This window comes from Schistocerca nitens, chromosome 7 (assembly GCF_023898315.1).
Source record: "Schistocerca nitens isolate TAMUIC-IGC-003100 chromosome 7, iqSchNite1.1, whole genome shotgun sequence".
NCBI classification, from domain to species: domain Eukaryota; kingdom Metazoa; phylum Arthropoda; class Insecta; order Orthoptera; family Acrididae; genus Schistocerca; species Schistocerca nitens.
The window spans coordinates 373,037,944-373,057,574 of NC_064620.1; the positions used below are offsets into that span (position 1 = coordinate 373,037,944).

Genomic DNA, 19,631 nt, shown 5'->3' on the forward strand with positions numbered 1-19,631 from the left:
GGCTTTTGATAGATCTAGAAAAATACCTGTAGCTAATTTATGTTGATCACGGGATTTTAAAATGCAGTCTAAGAATTTGAAAATTGCTGTCTGTGTAGATTTAGACTTTCTAAAACCATGTTGTTGTACTATAAGAGGTGCATATTTATTTATGAAACTTAAAAGCCTGTCATAGAAGAGTTTTCTAGAATTTTTGAGAAGGAACTTAACTGTGACACGCGTCGGTAGTTTGATATTTTTTCAGAAGAACCTTTTTTTAGCAGTGGTGAAACTTTTGCTATTTTAAAAATATCTGGGAATACACCAGTTTTTAAAGAGAGGTTGAAAATTTTTGCCAAGGGGTTTGCTATGTGGTGAGCACATGCTTTTAATATGAACTCCTGTGCTTCATCAAGACCACTTGACATTTTATTGCTTAATGATTTAATTTACTTATAATTTCATTGGGTTTGTTTCATACACATACATAGTAGCATTGAAGGTCACTGACTTGCTGGAGAAACTTGGGACTGGTCCTTGACAGTGTACTTGAATGAGGTCTTCAGCTAGTGAGGTGAAGTATTCATTGAATTTTTCCACAACTGAATTTGGGTCTGTGACTTTTGAGCCTTCTAGTGTTAATGATACATTCTTTTTCTTTGGCACTGAACTACAAGTTTCTTTCTTTATAACTCTCCAAGTGAATCTCATTTTGTTAGATGAGTTTCTTATCAAATTGTCATTCCACATAATTTTTGCCTCTTTGACTACTCTACCATAGATTCTTTTGAAGGCTTTTGAATAATCTGCAAATTCTTGGGTTACTCTATATTTCTTACAAGAGTACTGCAGAAATCTGTTTCTCTCACTGGAAATTTTTATGCCTTTAGTTACCCATTGCTTATTATTGTTAGGTTTTACTGTTTTTACTACTTTTGGAAATGCTACATTAAAATAGTGAACAAAGATGCTCTGAAAACTCATGTACATGCTATCAACATTGTTCTGAGTGGCGATGCTTTCCCAGTTTTCCTTCGCCAGTAAGAGATTAAAAATTCTAATGTTATCTTCAGAAAAGGTTCTTTTTCCAACTACTTTTCCAGAACTGATACTACTTGTTGGCATTTCTATACACAGCAGCTGTGCCTCATGATCACTATAACCCATGCTCAGTACTCTGCTTGTGAATATGTAAGTTGTTTCTGAGATGAATATTTGGTCATTAATGGAATTTGTGCATTCTGTTAATCTTGTTGGTCAGCGTATTGTGGGGATCATATTGAATGTGTCGGTCATATTTATCAAAGCATCTCTGCTGCTGCTGTCTTTTGAAAAATCAATATTGAAATCCCCACAAAGCACTATCTTCACATTTAGTGTACTGATCTTGTTCAACAGAACCTCTAGTTTATTCATGAGGACTGACAGGTTTCCACTTGGTGCTTTGTATATGTTAATAACTATGAAATTAAGCTCTGGCAGTTTGGTAATGGAAAGCTCAAAGTCTTTTTCAATTGAGTCAATATAACTTTTACTGACATCACAGAACTTTATTTGTTCTTTCACAAAGATAGCAGAGCCACCATGTTTGGAAAACTCTCGGCTAAAATGACTTGCTAATCTATATCCTGAGATTGAGGTTAATTTTACTTCGTCTTTTCGTAGGCAATGTTGAGTAATGCAAATTATATCTATGTTTAGTGCATACTGGAGTAGTGCTTCCAACATGGAAATTTTATTTGTGAGTGACTGAACGTTATGGTGTAGTATAGCAAAATCTGGGTACTTAGTAACTTTAGTTGAAACGGTTTCTGATTCTTTATCTAATGGCATTTCTAATACAGCACTAACCATAAAAAATTTTCTGTATGTTTCTTGTGTGTGGCTTCTGTTCGCTGGTGGCAATCAGCAGGTGAGTTAACTTCTGGAGCTTGTATAAGTTTTGCTTCATCCACATCTATCCTCTTCGGTTTAAACCATTTCGTAATTTTCGTTTGGCTGATGACCTGATTGATTGTTTTTTGCCTAATCGGTTTGAACCACTTGGTAATTCACGTTTGGCCGATGGCACAGCTTGGAACTCATCTAAAACACTTCTTAATCTCCATTTGTTTGTCACTTATACTTTTTTCTTCACTCTTCTTCGAAATGCGAGTACATATTTTTTCGGCTAGTAATTTCTTTCCTGGCGTATGGTTCTTTCATCCCAATGATTCATGTGTCTCTTTGTCTTCCTCTACATCTCTTGCCTCATACTGTCATTTCAGGAGCCTGTCCTGGTGTACTCCCAACTCTCATTCTTTTAACATGCTCATATCATCTAACTCTTGCCTTCTCTATGGTCTCTAGTATTGTCTTCTCTTTCACTATTTCTCTCACCATCTCATTTCTTACTCTATCCATTCCAGTAAGTCCTATTCTGCTTCTTTGAAATGTCTTATCTTAAGCCTGTATCCTACTCACTTGACTTTTCTTCATTAACCATGTTTCTCAAGCAAATGTGAGTACTAGATCATAATGTGCTCAGTATAACACTTGCCTGATTCTGTGTGGTACATCCTACCTCCATACCAGGGTTCTTACGCTCTGCAGAAATCCATGGGCTGACCTTCCCTTTCACTAATTTCTTATCATTCCTCCCTCTCTCTGGTATTCTGCTCCCCCTGATACTTGGAACTTTCCATTTTCTTTACTTATGCCCTCTAATTCTTATATCCATTGCTACAATCATTTTATTCCTCTTTGTCACCACCACTTCACACTTCTCTGCTACCAATAGTAAACATGGAGTTATTCTATAGAAGTGTGCACTAAGAATTTAGTGTAGAATTGATAACAGAACATTTTTCAGATGCTTCTTCAGAGGCTTCATATGCCAATACATATACTCACTAACAACATTTTTGGTTAATACCAAAAATGAATTTAAAATGAACTAGGAATTCACAGACACAATATTATAAATAAAAACAATTTTCATTTAAGCTACACATCCTTCTCTAAGGTTCAGAATGGAGCTTTATATTCTGTGTAACTGTCTGCCAACGATCATATGGTAGGAAACCGAAAATATCTAAATAGTCAAAAAACAAAGTACCTATTGCTAGCCACTCCTACAATTTATCAGAATATCTGGACTCAGAAATGTAAGTTTCATGTAACTCCTATATTTCTATTGAGAACATTAAGGAAAGAACAGATTGCTACTCAATACATGGAGGAAGCAATAAGTCGTAGATAGGCACAATGAAAAGAATACTAGAAATATTTAAACTTTCAGAAACAGTCCTTCCTTTAAGTAGAACTCTCACACAACAACAACAACTCATGCACACATGGCTACCATCTCCGGCCTTAGTAGCTGGAGACAGTAACCATGTGTGTGCGAGTTGTTATTGTGTGAATGTGTGAGATGTCTACTTCAAGGAAGGACTTAGACTGAAAGCTTAAATATTTATAGTATTCTTTTCATGGTGCCTGTGACTTACTGCCTTCTCTATGGGGTGAGTAGCAATTTGTCCTTTCCATATTAATGTTATTCCATCCCGGCTTTCCTATTACTACACTTGTATTAGATTGATCTTGACTGTTAGTACACAGAAAGTTGGTAACTGACTGTAAAGTCAAATAAATGCTTTGTTTGAAGTATAAGGTAAAAACAGTAGTTGCATGGTATAGGAGGAAGAGTAATGGCTTCTCTCAAAGAAGCTGTTTTTCATCTAACATACGAAAACAAGTTGGTTTCAGTTGCCTTAGACTGCAGTGTGTGTGTGTGTGTGTGTGTGTGTGTGTGTGTGTGTGTCGTTCACGAAGGCCTTAATGGCCGAAAGCTTTATTTGTGACAGTTTTTTTTTGTTGTGCCTATCTGCGACTCAGCATCTCCAATATATGGGGAGTGGCAACTTTTCTTTTCATAATATTGTTACATTCAACCCTTGATTTTCCATTGTTTAATAGAAAAATAATGTAATCTAGAACTAACTGTCATAATATCAGTCTGAGTAATTAGCACTAGTCAAACTATACTTTACAGATGTAGCTAGCGGTGGTCCCTTCTGCCTATAATTGTTCAACTTGACTCATTCCACTCCCATGAAAGCTTTCCTTCATTATGTGATTCAACAAAACACATATGTGTATGTGAGAGAGTGACTGATTTGAGTTGACACTGTATTGTGCCATGCCAATACTGCTGAAGTCATTTACAGTTTGCATCTATACTTCCTGTCCCACTTTAGCAGTATAATAGCAGCTACAAGTGACATTAATGCCAATGTACTGTTTTATATCTTTGCATTGTTCGTGTAGAGAAGGGGCATAAGATCTCTGAAGCCAGCAAATGTGTCTCATCTTCAGAAAGAGTGATTGTCATATTGTGAGATTGCTATTAACCTTTATTTGCACTAATAGAAACACACATACACACAGCAGACAGACAGAGAGAGAGTTATTGACCGACAACATACATCAAGTCACATACAAGTATCATGCACTGTAACAAATGTTGTGCAAGAAAAACAAGTCAACATAGAGAGGAAAAAAAAGCAACAGAAGAAAGAGACGTGTGTTTCCATTCACGACAGAACACAAAGTGACAATCTGCTGAGCATTCCTTTACCTCTGAGAACTTTCCTCTCTCTCTTCTGCGCTAACATGAAACATGTGCTTGGTACATTGTGTCCTTCAAAAAAAAAATCTTAATTTGATATCTTCATTTGATTCATGACAAACAAACAGAGGGAGACTACTCACCTAGATGGTGTCTTGGGCCGTGACAGTTTACGGTCACGTTGTGCTTCTGCTGGTTTCACCTGCCGTGATTTGCAGACACTGTCAACTTCTGTTTGACGTTTACTTGTATTTTCCATGAACTGTCTGTGATCAGCAACAAGTGCCTCTAATGTGGGAAGGTCATCTGGCAATGGTTCTCGTTCCAAGTCAACAAGTGTTCCTTCCAGTCCAGCCAACCATGCCAACAGTTCTTCTAACAGCCCTTCTAAGTCTCTCAATGCTGCCAGGTGATCCTTCAGCCTCTGTTCCCGCTAAAATGGGAAAAATTAACATAATAATTCAATACTCTTCCTGGCTCAAAACTTTTCAGAATGAGGAAAAGAACAGCAAAAGTCGGGAAGTTTTCTGCCCATTCTCTCAAGTAGTCATCCAACTATAGGCTTTGTATGACATTCTCTATCGTTCACAATACTTTCCCGTCATAGACAGTACAGAATCAAAACGAAATTAACACAAAGAGAAAAACATGATATGAAAAGAGCATATTTTGTGCAGGAAATGTAGAAGTATCTTAAAAGTCACCTGTGTTGCCCAGCTAAAAACTTCCTCCCAACGTGATTGTATGATAGTGATCCAATGTTTTATTACTGCAGCACCATCTGGATGAGCCTTGGCCAAAATTTCTTGTGCAAGTGCAATTGTAGCATTCTTCTCTCTCTCTTTGTCCATCATCTCCTTCATAAATCTAAAACAAACATTATTGTTAAGCACTAATTTTGAAAGCCAGACAGAGCTCAAAGAGACAGGCAAAGCTATAACAAACACATTGACATTTATAGCACTCACAGTTATACCCAAACCAAAATGTAGGGTAAATGCAAACTTTCAGTACTCCCTTCATACCCCCAGTCCAAATAAAATTATCACACAAGGAGGAGGGTAGGAAGGGAAGGTGTATGGAGGGTCGGGGGGGAGGTGAGAGAGTAGTGAGGGGCAATTTCTAACTGAATGCACCAAAATCAAATTTTTTTTGTGGTTGAAACCAAGGCGAGTAGTAACCTGCACAAAGGATGATAACAGATCTCTCAATGACCTCTACCATAAAGCAGTGCCTTTTCTCTAGTAACCCAGAAATGTTTTAAGTGCCTGTTCATGGCACGTAAAATCACCGTACAGTGAAAAAAGGAAATCAAATGCACAATGATTATTATATGGGACAACCCTATGCAACAAGTACAAGCAATTGCACTGCAATGTACGCATTATTTGAGCAGGAGGGTTTAGTTAATGCTATGTAAATATAGGACCCAAAAATATAGTACCTATTTTTGGCAAAACTCACATTTGTTTTTGTTGAAATTTGCATCTAAAGTTTTTTCTTTGTAAATGACTAGACATACACACTTAAAAGTTTGTCATGCTACTTGTCCCATGACAAAGCCTTGGTGCTTTGAAATTAACTGTTGGAAAAGTGGTGACTGGGGAGCTTTTACAAAAAAACTTCAACAGTTTTTCCCCAAAATGTTCTTCGACTGTTATCTTCTTTTTGCTCTATTCAAACCTTCAACAAACAATTGTTTCTGCTGACAAGCAACAGCATTCTCCCACAGGTGAAGAGCGTGCTTCTCCAATTTAAGGTGTTCCCTGACTCCCCCCCCCCCTCCCCAAATTCAATAATTGCAGTATCTGCAGAATATTGATTTTGACCTTTTGTGGGCGCTCGTAGCCATACGACCCATATTTGACAAAGCTAAAGATAGGACTGACAAAGTATGTAGTGTAAAAGTGGAAACCAAAAATAACTTTATCTGCATGTTAGAGGAAGACTTCTGGTGGGCTTTAAATATGTTGGTGGGTTTTGTTTTCCAGTTGCTATTGTCCAGACTGTGAACTCAAGAGAACACCAAAACATGTACTGACAGTCAGCCAGAAGTGCAAACAAATTAGAATAAGACCACCAGAAGAGAGGTTAGTCATGTGGGGAAACAAGCCCTGCCTACCTCTCGCAGCGCAATCAGCCTACACTGGTATTCTGTGTTTCTTCTAAAGCAAAACTGATATGAGGTCATACATACCGCTGATCCCATCTGGTGATCAAGCTCTGTAATGGGCCAGAAAACAAGAAAAGAAATAAACATGCACAATGCGCAACACACAGTATTTGGTAACAGCTCTTGTACATTGGCTTGTAAAGAGGGGAAATGTCATATATGCAGTAGTTCAGGCCCAACCTATAACAGTATTGGCCACAACCACATTTCAACACACCTGCCACCTAAAACTGCCTTGTTAAAGTGTCCCCATTATTAGTTAGCAGACAAAAACACACATTCTTTTTAAGATGCCAGATCACATGGCCAAGTCCTATATTGCACTATGCAGCATATTTTAAACACAATTTTACCATCCACACTTGGTGTTGTGTCAGAGCATCGTGCACACCAATACACAATTGCATTCATGCACTTTATTTTACAAAATTTTCTTACGTACATTACCTTCCCAAATTAAGCTTCAGCAGATGACATGCAACATTGATAATAGAAAATCTAGTTACATTTTTGATATTTGTATGCAAGTAGTAACGGTATTTCAAACTCTCTCTACAAAAAATCATTTATTACATAATTTCAAGTTTTCGTAATTTTTGAGTCAGAATTTGCATCTGTATCCATATTTATTGCAGAGGTTACTTTCTCAGGTCCTTAAATATAAAGTAACTGTTCTAGAAAATTTGTTTTTCTATGGCTTGATAAACTTACTTGTCATGTTCGGCAAGTTGATTGCGTGTATCTTGTTCATCTTCTGGCAGGGCAGCCGTAAATCGGAGTCGCATTTCAGCATCAGACAGCCACTCTAAGAGCATGTTCACAGCTTTATGCAATTTCTCTGCCTATAATCAAAAACAATATTTGTATCTGACATGTAATTCTTTTATTTCTTTGTTAACAGATAACTGTTATACATGATCATTTATTTAATAATGCTACAGGTTTAAGCTGAATTAATGTATATCATTCTTTATTTCCAGTCTATACTTGAACAATTTCTGCGTCTAATTACATTCCAATAAAAACCACACATAATCATGTTAAGAATCATACTGGCTTTTTTTAACATACAAAAATCAAAACAGCGTTTTGAAATTAAAATGGCGTTGGACTAGATATGCAAGTTTCAGGCAGCTGGTGGACAGAAAAACTGTACGAAATCGTTTAATCAGCTTTCCTGGTCAGTCTTTGTACCAAAATTTACTTGCGTCTAACCAGCGAAGAACTGATACTTTACTCTGTTATACAGAATCACTCACCTCTTTAAGGGCCTCTTCCAGCCTCTGTGTTTTCTTATGGCTGAGAACTGTGACAGTTTCCCACAGAGTTGTGAGTTCGACAAGTTGTGCCTGAATAGTTTCTGCATCCGCTGCCGTTGCCTTTGCCTGGAGTTCTCGACCTGTGTTCTGCACAGATTCCATTTGTGCTTGTCTGCTGCGTAAATCCTCTTCGAAGGTCTACCGAGAAAGAACATCGACTGATAAACATACAAATGTGTAATGTTTCATACATATTGAGCACATGAAAGTTCCTCAAGATGTTCACAACTCTTAACAGTGTTTGTGCTTAATATATAATGTGTGTGTGATATTTATGGATGTTTTCTAGATTTACAGATGGCAACATTTTGCCAGTTTCATAATTTGTATACTCATTTCCATCAATAAAAAAATTATGTAATGACTTCCTAACTATAAACTGGTTTACATAATTTCGATAAAAATGAGAAAAACAGGAAAAAAAAACAACCAAAGGAATTAAATGTTAATTGTTTCACTAGAACTCTATACAGTCAATAAATTATCTGATTTAACAATTCAACATTCTTCAAATGTATGAGCTACACAACTATGGCACGAGACACAGTTAAGACCACAATTAATTTTCTAAATAAGGAAAACTTAAGTTTTCTCACTTTATGCTGTTCCACTAATGCAACAACAGTGTCAAGATCTCCATGAACTGGACCTTCTTCACCAAGGGTTGATTCCACCTGTTAAATATAGAGAAAAAATAATTATCAAGATGTATGACATTTTTGGCTATGCAATAGTGTCACATAGTTCTCTAAGTGATTACAGCTCACCTTGTGCAACCAATCCAGCAAAGCTTGTACAGCATCCTTAAACTGGCCCGAAAACAGCAGCGCTTCCTCCAAGCGACGCTGCCTGTCCACCGACTTTGCACAGACAGAAGTCCAGCGTGCCTTCAAATCTGTCAACATCTGTCTCAAAGCTGGTTCATCAGTCTTTGGTGCACGTTCTTTCAAGGATTTTCCAGCTCTCATTGTTGTGTCATATGCCGTCTGCAATGTAAGGTTTTGTGTAACGCAAAAAATAACAGAGAAAGAGACATTAAACTGCTTTATTGCTTTTAGGGTTCTTCAGCCTGTAGTGACTAACATTTACAAAAGAAAAATACTCGATGATTCTTCCTGGGAAAAAGGTGTTTTGAAAGGTGCTTTCAGAACATTCTCAGATGAAAAGAGTGTTTGTTCCTATCTAATACAAACATCAACAAATTGTTGTAATGACAAACTTTTAGTGGTTCACAGTACACACATATTTCTACAGAGTCCTGAGATCTCAACATGGAACCTCAAGCAATATACATATTGCAGTTGCACCTGAAAATGATGAGTAGCTACCTCATTAAAATACTGTGCAGTTTCCACACTACACCAGACAACACCTAATAACATTATGTACAATTTGTATATTTACAACACTGACTAAAACACATGCCAAAGTTTGATCTCTGCAAGAAAGTGTGTTGGGCACACTGCTACCAGGATAAAACAAGATTTTTTTGTTGCTGATATAACACAAAAAAAGAGGAAAAGAAAAGACTTTGTTGCAACATGGATTTTGCTTCCAGACAAGTGACTTACAGTCTCATGACAGAGGACTCAAATGAACTTATTTTGTTCCTGGTTCCCAGCATTAGATATTTTAAGAAAAAATTATATATTGTCCCTACAATTAACCATAATAGGTATATGTCACATAATGCCAGTAACAAATTGTAAATATTTTAATGAATATATTTCTTATGTTGGAAAATTTATAAATGACCACTTGAACAAATTATGAAAAATTCAGGATGCAATAATGACAAAATTATGAAAAGCATTGATCACTACTCACTATATAGTAGAAACACTGGGTTGCAGATATGCGCAACAAAAAGACTTAACAAGTAAGATTTTGGCCAATAGGCCTTCCTGTGAATTAAACACAAACACACACACACACACGCACACACACACACGACTATTGTCTCTGGCCGCCTACTTGAACAATCTCCAGTACAAGTAAAAGAGAACTTCAGTTAACCTGCCCCCACCACCCACGGATTGTTACTCCCATTAGGCATCCATTGCTTGCAGTCTGGCCTCTGTGGCCAGACACAGTGATTGTGTGCATGATCTGTGCTTGCGTGAATGTGTGTGCATTTTCTACTTTAAAGAACTTTCATCCAAAAGCTTAAATGTAAAGTAGTTTTTTTGTTGCGCGTTTCTGCAGTTCAACATTTTGTCTATATGGTGAGTAGCACTATCTGTTCTTTACCTTGATTTTTCATTGTTTGAAATATAAAATTAAGTCTGATGAAATCAAAATCTTCACATACCTATCTAATTATTGTAATTCTTGTCACAGAGATCGGAATGGTACAACAGCAACTCTAAATGGGTCAATTATTGAAGACTGAAAATAAGAAATACTGAAAGTGCCAAAATTGGATATTTTTATTTTCTATGAAAATCGCTAAATGTGTCATGGTTAACAAGCCGCAGAAGCCTCCCTGTCCTTAAAAATTCCTCCATTAGGTGCAGCAGTGGGCAAATTTATTTGATTGTGACATGAGGGGCACTGAATGTGCTAAGTGTGTCTGACCATGGTGGCAAACATGTTATAATCTCTTTTTAACTTGTAAGCAAAAACCAATAATACATTTCACTTCATTTCAGTTATTTTTTACTTGAATCTTTTGAGTCCACTGCATTACGACGGAAAGGAAAGGCAAGGCAAGATAAAAACATCAAGAAAAATCCTGAACTAAGAACTCAACAAAAGCTATATGTAACAAAGGTACAGCTGTTGCTCACAAACATCCATCATAACATGATGTAAGCTAAAATGATAATTTAGTTGTGTATTGTGCTATGTAAAAAAAAAAAAGAAAAGTAGCATGTTATCCTGAGGTGCAAACTGTACGACCTTCCTACACTAGAAAATATTCTTCGGCCTCTATGGACCGGCAAATGAAGTGTTGAACAAATGAAGGATCCATTACCAAAGTACAGCAACTTTATTTCTAACTATGTCTGAAATGTCAATACTGTATCCTTTGTTTGTGCTCAGATGTAAGTGAAATGATGCTGTGTAGATTTAGTGATTCCTTGGAAATAAAGCATGGCACTTATGTATTTATCTAAACCTTCATTTTTATATACATTTTTAAAAAATTCTAAATGTGCTAAAATTTTGCAAAATTTTTTTGTCAGGCATTAAAAATTATGCAAAATTTTAATTTACACTCGTTCAAATAAAAAGACCTGTAATGCAACTGTGTTACAGTTTTTTCCATTTTCTTACATTCTGACACAAACACGATGCTTGATCAAAGCCGTAATACTCATACACTGGTGGTGTTATGCTCTTGGAAGTACGTCCTACTTACGTATTAGATATCCAACTACTAAGTTACATTAAAAGAAACTAAGATATTCTAATGTATTAACAGCCATCAACGTTTTTCTTAATCATGCTTTAGCTATGTAGTTTTTACTTCGAAAACAGTGTACAGTCACAGTCTCTGTACTGTTGTGCTCCGATTGTCGCACTGTTAATAAGCAGCATGAAAGTGGCTGAGGCTGCTTTCTGCTTTGTAGAGAAACACACGTATGGAACATGATTAGAAAGTGCCTGAGAAATAGGTTTTCTTAATGTTTTTCACAAATTTACAGAAAAAAAAAATCAGCTCTGCCATTTCTGAGTAACTGTACTGGATACAAATAAGCAATGAATGTGCAGCAGAATTGGTATGTATGAGACTGATAACCTGTGCACTTCATGGGTCATTGGTTCAAGTCACCCCTTAGTCATCCCCTCATCCTCCCCCCTCCCGTCTGAAATACCTACTTCTCATAATTGTAACAATCATCATCATTTTTTATGAATAATGCAAGACATCTTGTTTCTAATTACATATTGCATGCAAAATTCTGGCTTTCATTTCAAATATAAATTCTTGATTATCGATATTTTATGAAAGACTGTTAATAAAGATTACGAAAACATAACAGTTTAATTTTTTAGGGCAAAAATGAAAAACCAAATTCTCTTTCTTTGGACTACGTCCATTGTTTTATATCATAGATGTAGTTTCACAATAAGAACCGAACAAAACTGATCTGGAGCCAAGTTAAGGGACTTGTCGCAAGAAATAACAAGACTGTGAAGCTGCCAAACGTACTGGAACTAACACATTCAGCTTTTTCACGTCACTTCTGAACGCTGGCGGGATATAGAATGGCACATCATACAAGAAGAGGAGAAAATGCAGCACCTGAAAGTTTTTGTGGACTCTGTTGTTGATTGACTCATTATCAACATAGCACATGACAGTTCCAAAACTGAAATGGATATCTCAGATTCAGATAAGAAAGGAGCTGAGAGATTATCAGACAACTGACTGTAATTAACACCTCCAGAGGCTTCAGTATTCAACAGTAAGGTGAAATCCCTGCAACATGCTTCAGCATCATACATAGCCACACAGAAAAATTACCCTTTGTTTAAGTTAGGAATTTTGATCACTCTTGTTTGCAATTAGGATACTATGTTAGGTGAGAACAAGAGCATTTTATGCTCTCCATCTGGTCGCCTAAGAACTGAGCCTAGGTGCTGGAGTTTTACAGAATATTATTTCATTCACTTTAAAAATTAAATGACATTTGAAGCAATATTGTTTCTCTGCTCATCTCTTTTTATGTATGGACTGCAACTGTTCATATCATTGCAGGTTAGTTGGACCAGCTGGCTGGCCAGTGCTGTCAAAGTTTAATACATTGGTACAGCTGTTGTCCTACATTATCGCTCAGTCTATGTGCGTGTAACACAGCATAAAATGTATCCTTATAATTTTACTTGACTGTGCTGGACACAGCTTGGCTTCCGCTCCACGTGAAACGAAATCCAGTGAGATTCAATCAAACATGGGAGAACACATGGCATAATGTTTACATCAGTTTTATTCGTACAATGAACAGAGTATGGTGTCCTTCAATTACATACACAGCACAGTGTTTGGCAATATCATCTCAAAATGACATAGAACAACTGCCACAGGCAATTTATTGGTTACGAAAGATTACTATAGTAGCAGCCATGACAGTCAGTTGCTGTTGACAAAAACAATTGTGGTATTCACTTGAAGCTCATATTTTTACTCTAAATTGACACAGCAAGAAGACTGAGAACATATATAGTAATATCATATAGTAAATTCAGAAGAATTTGATAATGAAAAGTCCTGGGTGGATTATAAATATTGGAAAGTTATTATTAGAATAATAAATCATTTGGAGTATTTGTTATTAGCTTTTAAAATGTACCTGTTTTCCTGCCAATGCTCTCTGGAATTCTCTATGTTTGGCAAGACGGGTCTTAATTTTTTCAGGATCATTGCCAGCAGCAACATCCTCTGCAAGCTCATCTAAATTTCTTTCTGTATCTTCCAGCCATGTCATCAGTGCAGACCTAAAACCACATTATTCATCACTGTAACCTAATTTTTAAAACTGTAGAAAAATTGTGTCTTATTATTGTTGAAAAAGACATTTTCACTGTTCTTGATGTAAAAATCATTATACAAAACCAAATAAATTTTTATAAATGCATGTGTTACTAAAACACAAACTCTACTCACCGCTGTACACGTAGTTAGGAAAAAGGAGGATTGAGAGTTTCAAATAGTGTCTTAATCGACTTTTACATTGTAAAACACACACACACACACACACACACACACACACACACACACACACACACACACAGAGAAAGAGAGAGAGAGAGAGAGAGAGAGAGAGAGAGAGAGGCTGTGAGGGGGGAAGAGCATCTAATGGTCAAAGTGACAAAATATGAGGTAAAAAAAAAAAAAAAAAAAAAAAAAAGGTAATCAAACTCTGGACAGAAAGTTCAAACACCACCAAACACCAACAACCAATGGAGAAGGCACAGAAAGACTTAATAAGGAGGGACTACTTCAGTTTCTTACTGGATGGAGATTCTTACCAGCCATCATGGAATTCACGGGCCTCTTTATATCCAAGGTCCAGAGCTCTTGTGCGCTCAGCTGATTTTGAAACAACTCGTTCCCATCGATGCTGAACTGAAATTAGCAGATTTTTTATGAGGATCACATCCTGTTTCTGACTGAAATACTTCAGGTGAGTTCCTTTCTTGTCCAGATTCAACATAGTTTCGCGGCGAACTCCCACTTCTTTCTGGAATGCTTTGTGCTCTTCTATCTGCCCCAATATTGTTTCCATAACACGTGACACAGGTTTTAAGCCACCCAGTGTCTTTTCTGCATTTGTCAGCCAGTCCACAAATGACTGTAATGGAGATAGAAGCGATCATCATCAGAAAGGATTTCACAATAAACAACAAAAAACTGACAAAATCAGCCTATCATTGTTGCAATCAATTTTATGTAAAACAACATACCTGTAATGCATCATGGAATTCAGTTGCCTCCTTCAGTGCAATTTCTAATTTTATCTTCTTATCATTGGCACGAGCAGTAACACTGTCCCAGCGTGTCTTTAGTGTCTTCAGATTGTGTTGAAGATGTCCTGTGTTTGCACCAGATTTCTTCAAGTACTCATTGCCTTGTTGTAGTACAGTCTCAACCTTTGGTCTATTCTGTTCCAGTTCATTAAATACTTCCTGTGGGTGAATTCAAACAATATTTAATTAGTTATGGAAAATGAATATTTGCCTGTTAAACCTCAAGATACCATTGTGAAGTCAGTTACGTGATGGTTTTACTTACTTTATTTTTTAACATTATCAGATATACTGGTTAACTGTTTCCAAGAGCTTTGCATATACACCAGGAAATATAACTGTGCGTTCTTGCTGATCTGTATATTTTCTCTAGACCTTTCTAGTCAACTAAATTTAGAATTCTTATACATGCACCTCAATCATCAATGATAACTCTACCTAATACCCATTTGTTTACACATTCTATATCTGGCATTAATATTTCTGCACTCAATTTGAACTACACATTGCACACATCATATGTTATAATCAAATTACAAGCAACCTGTATCATATTGAACACAGAAAGCAATGAAAGGATGACTTTATTTCAAATTAAGATTTTTTATGAAGCTGTTAAGATTTTACTACGCATAGCAGCGAAACCTCCAATAAAGATGTAAGTATTGGGAAGTCTTTTTTTGAAGATATTTGGAGTGTAGCCTTATGCTGAAGTGAAAAATCGATGAGATGTAATTCAGACAAGAAGAGAACAGAAGCTTTTGAAATGAGGTGCACAAGAAAAGGGCTGACGATTAGATTGGTAGATTGAATAACAAATTAATCTAGTCTGGAAAGAAACATTTGTGGCACACACACACACACACACACACACACACACACACACACACACAGAGAGAGAGAGAGAGAGAGAGAGAGAGAGAGAGAGAGAGAGAGAGATTTCTTCTTACATATCAACAACATGGAAACCAGCATAATATGCACTAACACTCAGTTTCAAGAGTTTAGCTGCTGCACTATTTTACATGACTCCACACTATTAACAACTGAAAATCTAGCTCATTTCTACAATCAAGTCTTTTCTGCATGTATTGGCCATTACATTTCTATGTGTTTGGTAACTGTATTAATGCTTTTAGCACTAAGTACAATCTAATTACAACACAAAACTATGATGAAAATTGCCTGTCTCAATCAAATTGAGCTGCCATTATTTTACCCTATTTTTCCAATGGAGCAGAAGATTTTGGTACATCTCTGTCACCAGTGCTACAGCTGCCAAGTTTGAAAGACATTTTGCCATCATGAAGCAAGAAGCTCAAACGTGTACAATTTTTACACTAATATGAGATCTAGTTCAAATGAAGATGAATTTGCTGGTTTAGCAGAGAGAATAATGGATTTCAAAATATCTCTTGCAAATGATGATCCACCCATTTAAACTTAAGACAACCTGTACGCATAAAAAATAAATGACAACAGTATGATGTGTACTTCAGCTAACCACACATTTATTGGAACACGGATTTTATTTTTAAAGCAGAATTCCCACAGTTCAAAACTTTGATCAATAAATAAATCCTGCATATGTGTCGGGCATAGCTTATCAAGACTTGCTTCCAGGTGACATACTTCCAAATATCTTACATACAGTATTTGCACATTAAACTAGTTCCAATAGGAACTGAAATCAATGTCTAAAAATGTCTTCTCAAAAAACATCACTAAATTATTCTGTTGTCTCAAAGTACGTGTTTTAATAATGCACACTTCATGATGCTATAACCAACAGTATTACTAGCAAATGAAAAATAAAAAGTTTGCATGTTTAACTGAATTTTCTGTTGGTACTTGGTAGAACATGACGAATGTATTCTATAAGAAATACTTTCCTAATATTTTGATAAATTTCGGAAAGTGACAGGAGAGTCTTTATTATTTATTATTGTTTGTAGCTTTTAGCACATGATATTGTAATACAATTTCTATAGAGTTCCGCAAATTATTGTAAAATTGCACACAGAGAAGAGCGTAAACTGTATATTCTACATAAACACAGCATGAAGCACACATCAATTATCTTTTCTCTGCAGCACAGTAACCAACAACTAACAGTATAATCCAGTCATAATTTTGAATGTGTGCACAAGTTGAGAAAGGTTATTCATACATACAAATACCCACGGTGCTAAACAAAACTCACACGCAACTATGGACTCGCATTCACAATGACTTGGAAAAACATGATTGACTGCTAACATGCAAGTTTTATTTCGTCATTAATATGGCTAGCAATACCACAGTTTGTTTTAACGACTGACATAATGCAGACACATTCTGCATTGTAAAAAATATTTACAATAACCAAACTGATCAAAAATGTCTGACATTTTAATCTAAAAACAAAGATGATGTGACTTACCGAACGAAAGCGCTGGCAGGTCGATAGACACACAAACAAACACACACACAAAATTCAAGCTTTCGCAACAAACTGTTGCCTCATCAGGAAAGAGGGAAGGAGAGGGAAAGACGAAAGGATGTGGCTTTTAAGGGAGAGGGTAAGGAGTCATTCCAATCCCGGGAGCGGAAAGACTTACCTTTGGGGGAAAAAAGGAACGGTATACACTCGCGCACACACACACATATCCATCGACACATATACAGACTGTATATGTGTGGATGGATATGTGTGTGTGTGTGTCCACTCCCGGGATTGGAATGACTCCTTACCCTCTCCCCTAAAACCCACATCCTTTCGTCTTTCCCTCTCCTTCCCTCTTTCCTGATGAGGCAACAGTTTGTTGCGAAAGCTTGAATTTTGTGTGTGTGTTTGTGTTTGTTTGTGTGTCTATCGACCTGCCAGCGCTTTCGTTCGGTAAGTCACATCATCTTTGTTTTTAGATATATTTTTCCCACGTGGAATGTTTCCCTCTATTATATTGACATTTTAATCTCATTTATAGCTTAACTGTCTTTTGCAGCCATGTGAAACACTACATAAAAATTATGTATAGTTTACACTTACCATAAACCTTTCAAGCTGTTCTGAGGCAGTTTCAGGTAGACCACCGACAGGTTTAGATGCAGCAATGGCTGCGTCAACATCACCTAGCCACGAGAGCAGATCTTGTAGTTCTGCACTGAACTGCTGAGCCTCTCTTAGTGCCTCCTCTAACTCACGTTGTCTCTCGGCTGCTCGGTCCAGCAGATCACGCCACTTGCGATTTAGCTGTGACAACCTCTCCTGAGTAGCACCTGCTTCAGCTGAACCTTGCCCTTGCTCAATCAGTTGTCGGCCTGCATCATTCAAGGTGTCAACACTTGTCTGGTGTGCCTGGATATCATTCACCAATACCTAGAAAGATGAACCACAAACAACATAACTTTTTTATTTCTTATAGTGAAAAAAAAAACACACCCTAAGAAATATTGGCTTTTATATGTAAAGGAAAAAGAGATGAAGAGGCATTAGCACGAATGAGTGAATAGATCACTAAACCTACTTTCTATAATTTTGGAAAATATGTTAGGTAGGGCTGGGAGCAAGCTGAAGCTTTTGTTGTGCATACTGATGTTAATGATTCCACTGGAGTGGAACCGAACTGGAGAGAATAAAAAAAGGGGTCAAAGAAACCCCGAAGATTAAATAGCCATTAAGAGCACAAGCTTTGATCAATGCAGGAAGGGGAAGGAAATTTGCCATGGTTGTTTAAAAGGACCTATTCTGGCATTCACCTGAAGAGATTTTGGGGCAGTGATTTGAGCCCTGGCACCCTGAAATGCAAGTCTGGTTCCTGAACTAGTTGTCGCATGGTATGAGTTCTGGAAAAACATATTACATGTATGGGGTCTTTTTTTGTCCCAAAGCGACTCTAGCAACAATATGGCAATAAAGAGTAAAATATTTTCGCAAAAATAGTAATGAATTATTGTGAGACCCATACACATGGTAGAAATTATAATTCCATTGTTGCATGCTATAATTAAGTTGCAAGCTTGTAAAAAACTGTCAGTGGAAATGACCCTACCACTCCCCCTCAGGTGATCAACTAAATCATGTACCACTTGTTTCTCATGATTTATGTCACTTAATTCAGCAGATTTCCCTGTATACAGTTGTGCATTTATGAGGTAATTCATCTCACACACTACGGCAACACACACTTTTATCCTGCACTGGTCAGGTTTAGAAAGAAGGTACATCTTGAATGTAAACTGTCCCCTGAAAGTTCAGAGGTACTCATCAACTGTAATGTGACACCCAGAGACTTAAGATGAAATGCATGCATCAATTAACATTTCAAACACAGCCTGTACAGGTCCAGCAAGTTTATCATTAACAGTTACCTTTCAAGTTTATCACTGAACCTGAAGGGCATCAGAATATCACGAAATCCTGAAAAGCTCACCGTGGATTGAGAAATGGGTAAGCCGTACTCATCGAAATTCGCTTAAAGGTTTCCCACATGCCTTGTGTAAACCAGTTATTAGTAGACCAAAAAATGCCTGTAGTTCTGCAGAGTCAAGTTCAATCCAGCATTCAAGATATGAGTATAGAATTTTACTGTCTTCTGTATGATTATTGGTATGCATTACTATTAACACTCTGCACATGATTGGTGATAGACGGCATGAGACAATCTGCCCTTGTCTGTATTTGTGGTCTAAGATGGTGTGGAATATGTGCAGTTTTGTGTAGTATCCTCCTCAAAGTCTGCTTGCACATGTTGCTTGCACATGTCAGGTGGTACTATGTCACATTTCTGTTCTCTTCTAGATAGAGGAGTTGGCACACTAGTTTTCTGAATACCATTATCATCACTTCACATTCATTAACATGCACCTCATCTCTGACCTGTATATCGTCCTGTCACATTTACATCAGCATCACTCCCATCTCCATTTCCAAAAATTGATCTGTTATCACAATCATTCTTACATATATCTGCTAAAACCTGCTCAAACCCACAGCCCCTTCCAAAGCATATACCATGATCCAGTATAAATAATATACAATACCATGACTTATTTCAACAAATTACAATTCCTAACTGTGAATTTGTTCCAACCA

General features: G+C 36.8%; 1 protein-coding gene across 1 annotated transcript in view; it reads right to left on the minus strand.

Moving 5' to 3' along the window:
• LOC126195243 (microtubule-actin cross-linking factor 1) overlaps positions 1-19,631 on the minus strand; it is a 503,782-nt gene that overhangs the window by 81,080 nt on the left and 403,071 nt on the right. The window contains exons 75-84 of the mRNA XM_049933770.1: positions 17,586-17,915; positions 14,495-14,716; positions 14,060-14,382; positions 13,381-13,525; positions 8,848-9,066; positions 8,677-8,754; positions 8,021-8,218; positions 7,473-7,603; positions 5,293-5,455; positions 4,732-5,021 (exon numbers count right to left, since the gene is read on the minus strand). Coding sequence (XP_049789727.1) covers positions 4,732-5,021; positions 5,293-5,455; positions 7,473-7,603; positions 8,021-8,218; positions 8,677-8,754; positions 8,848-9,066; positions 13,381-13,525; positions 14,060-14,382; positions 14,495-14,716; positions 17,586-17,915 — 2,099 coding nt within the window. The remainder of the gene's footprint in view (positions 1-4,731; positions 5,022-5,292; positions 5,456-7,472; positions 7,604-8,020; positions 8,219-8,676; positions 8,755-8,847; positions 9,067-13,380; positions 13,526-14,059; positions 14,383-14,494; positions 14,717-17,585; positions 17,916-19,631) is intronic.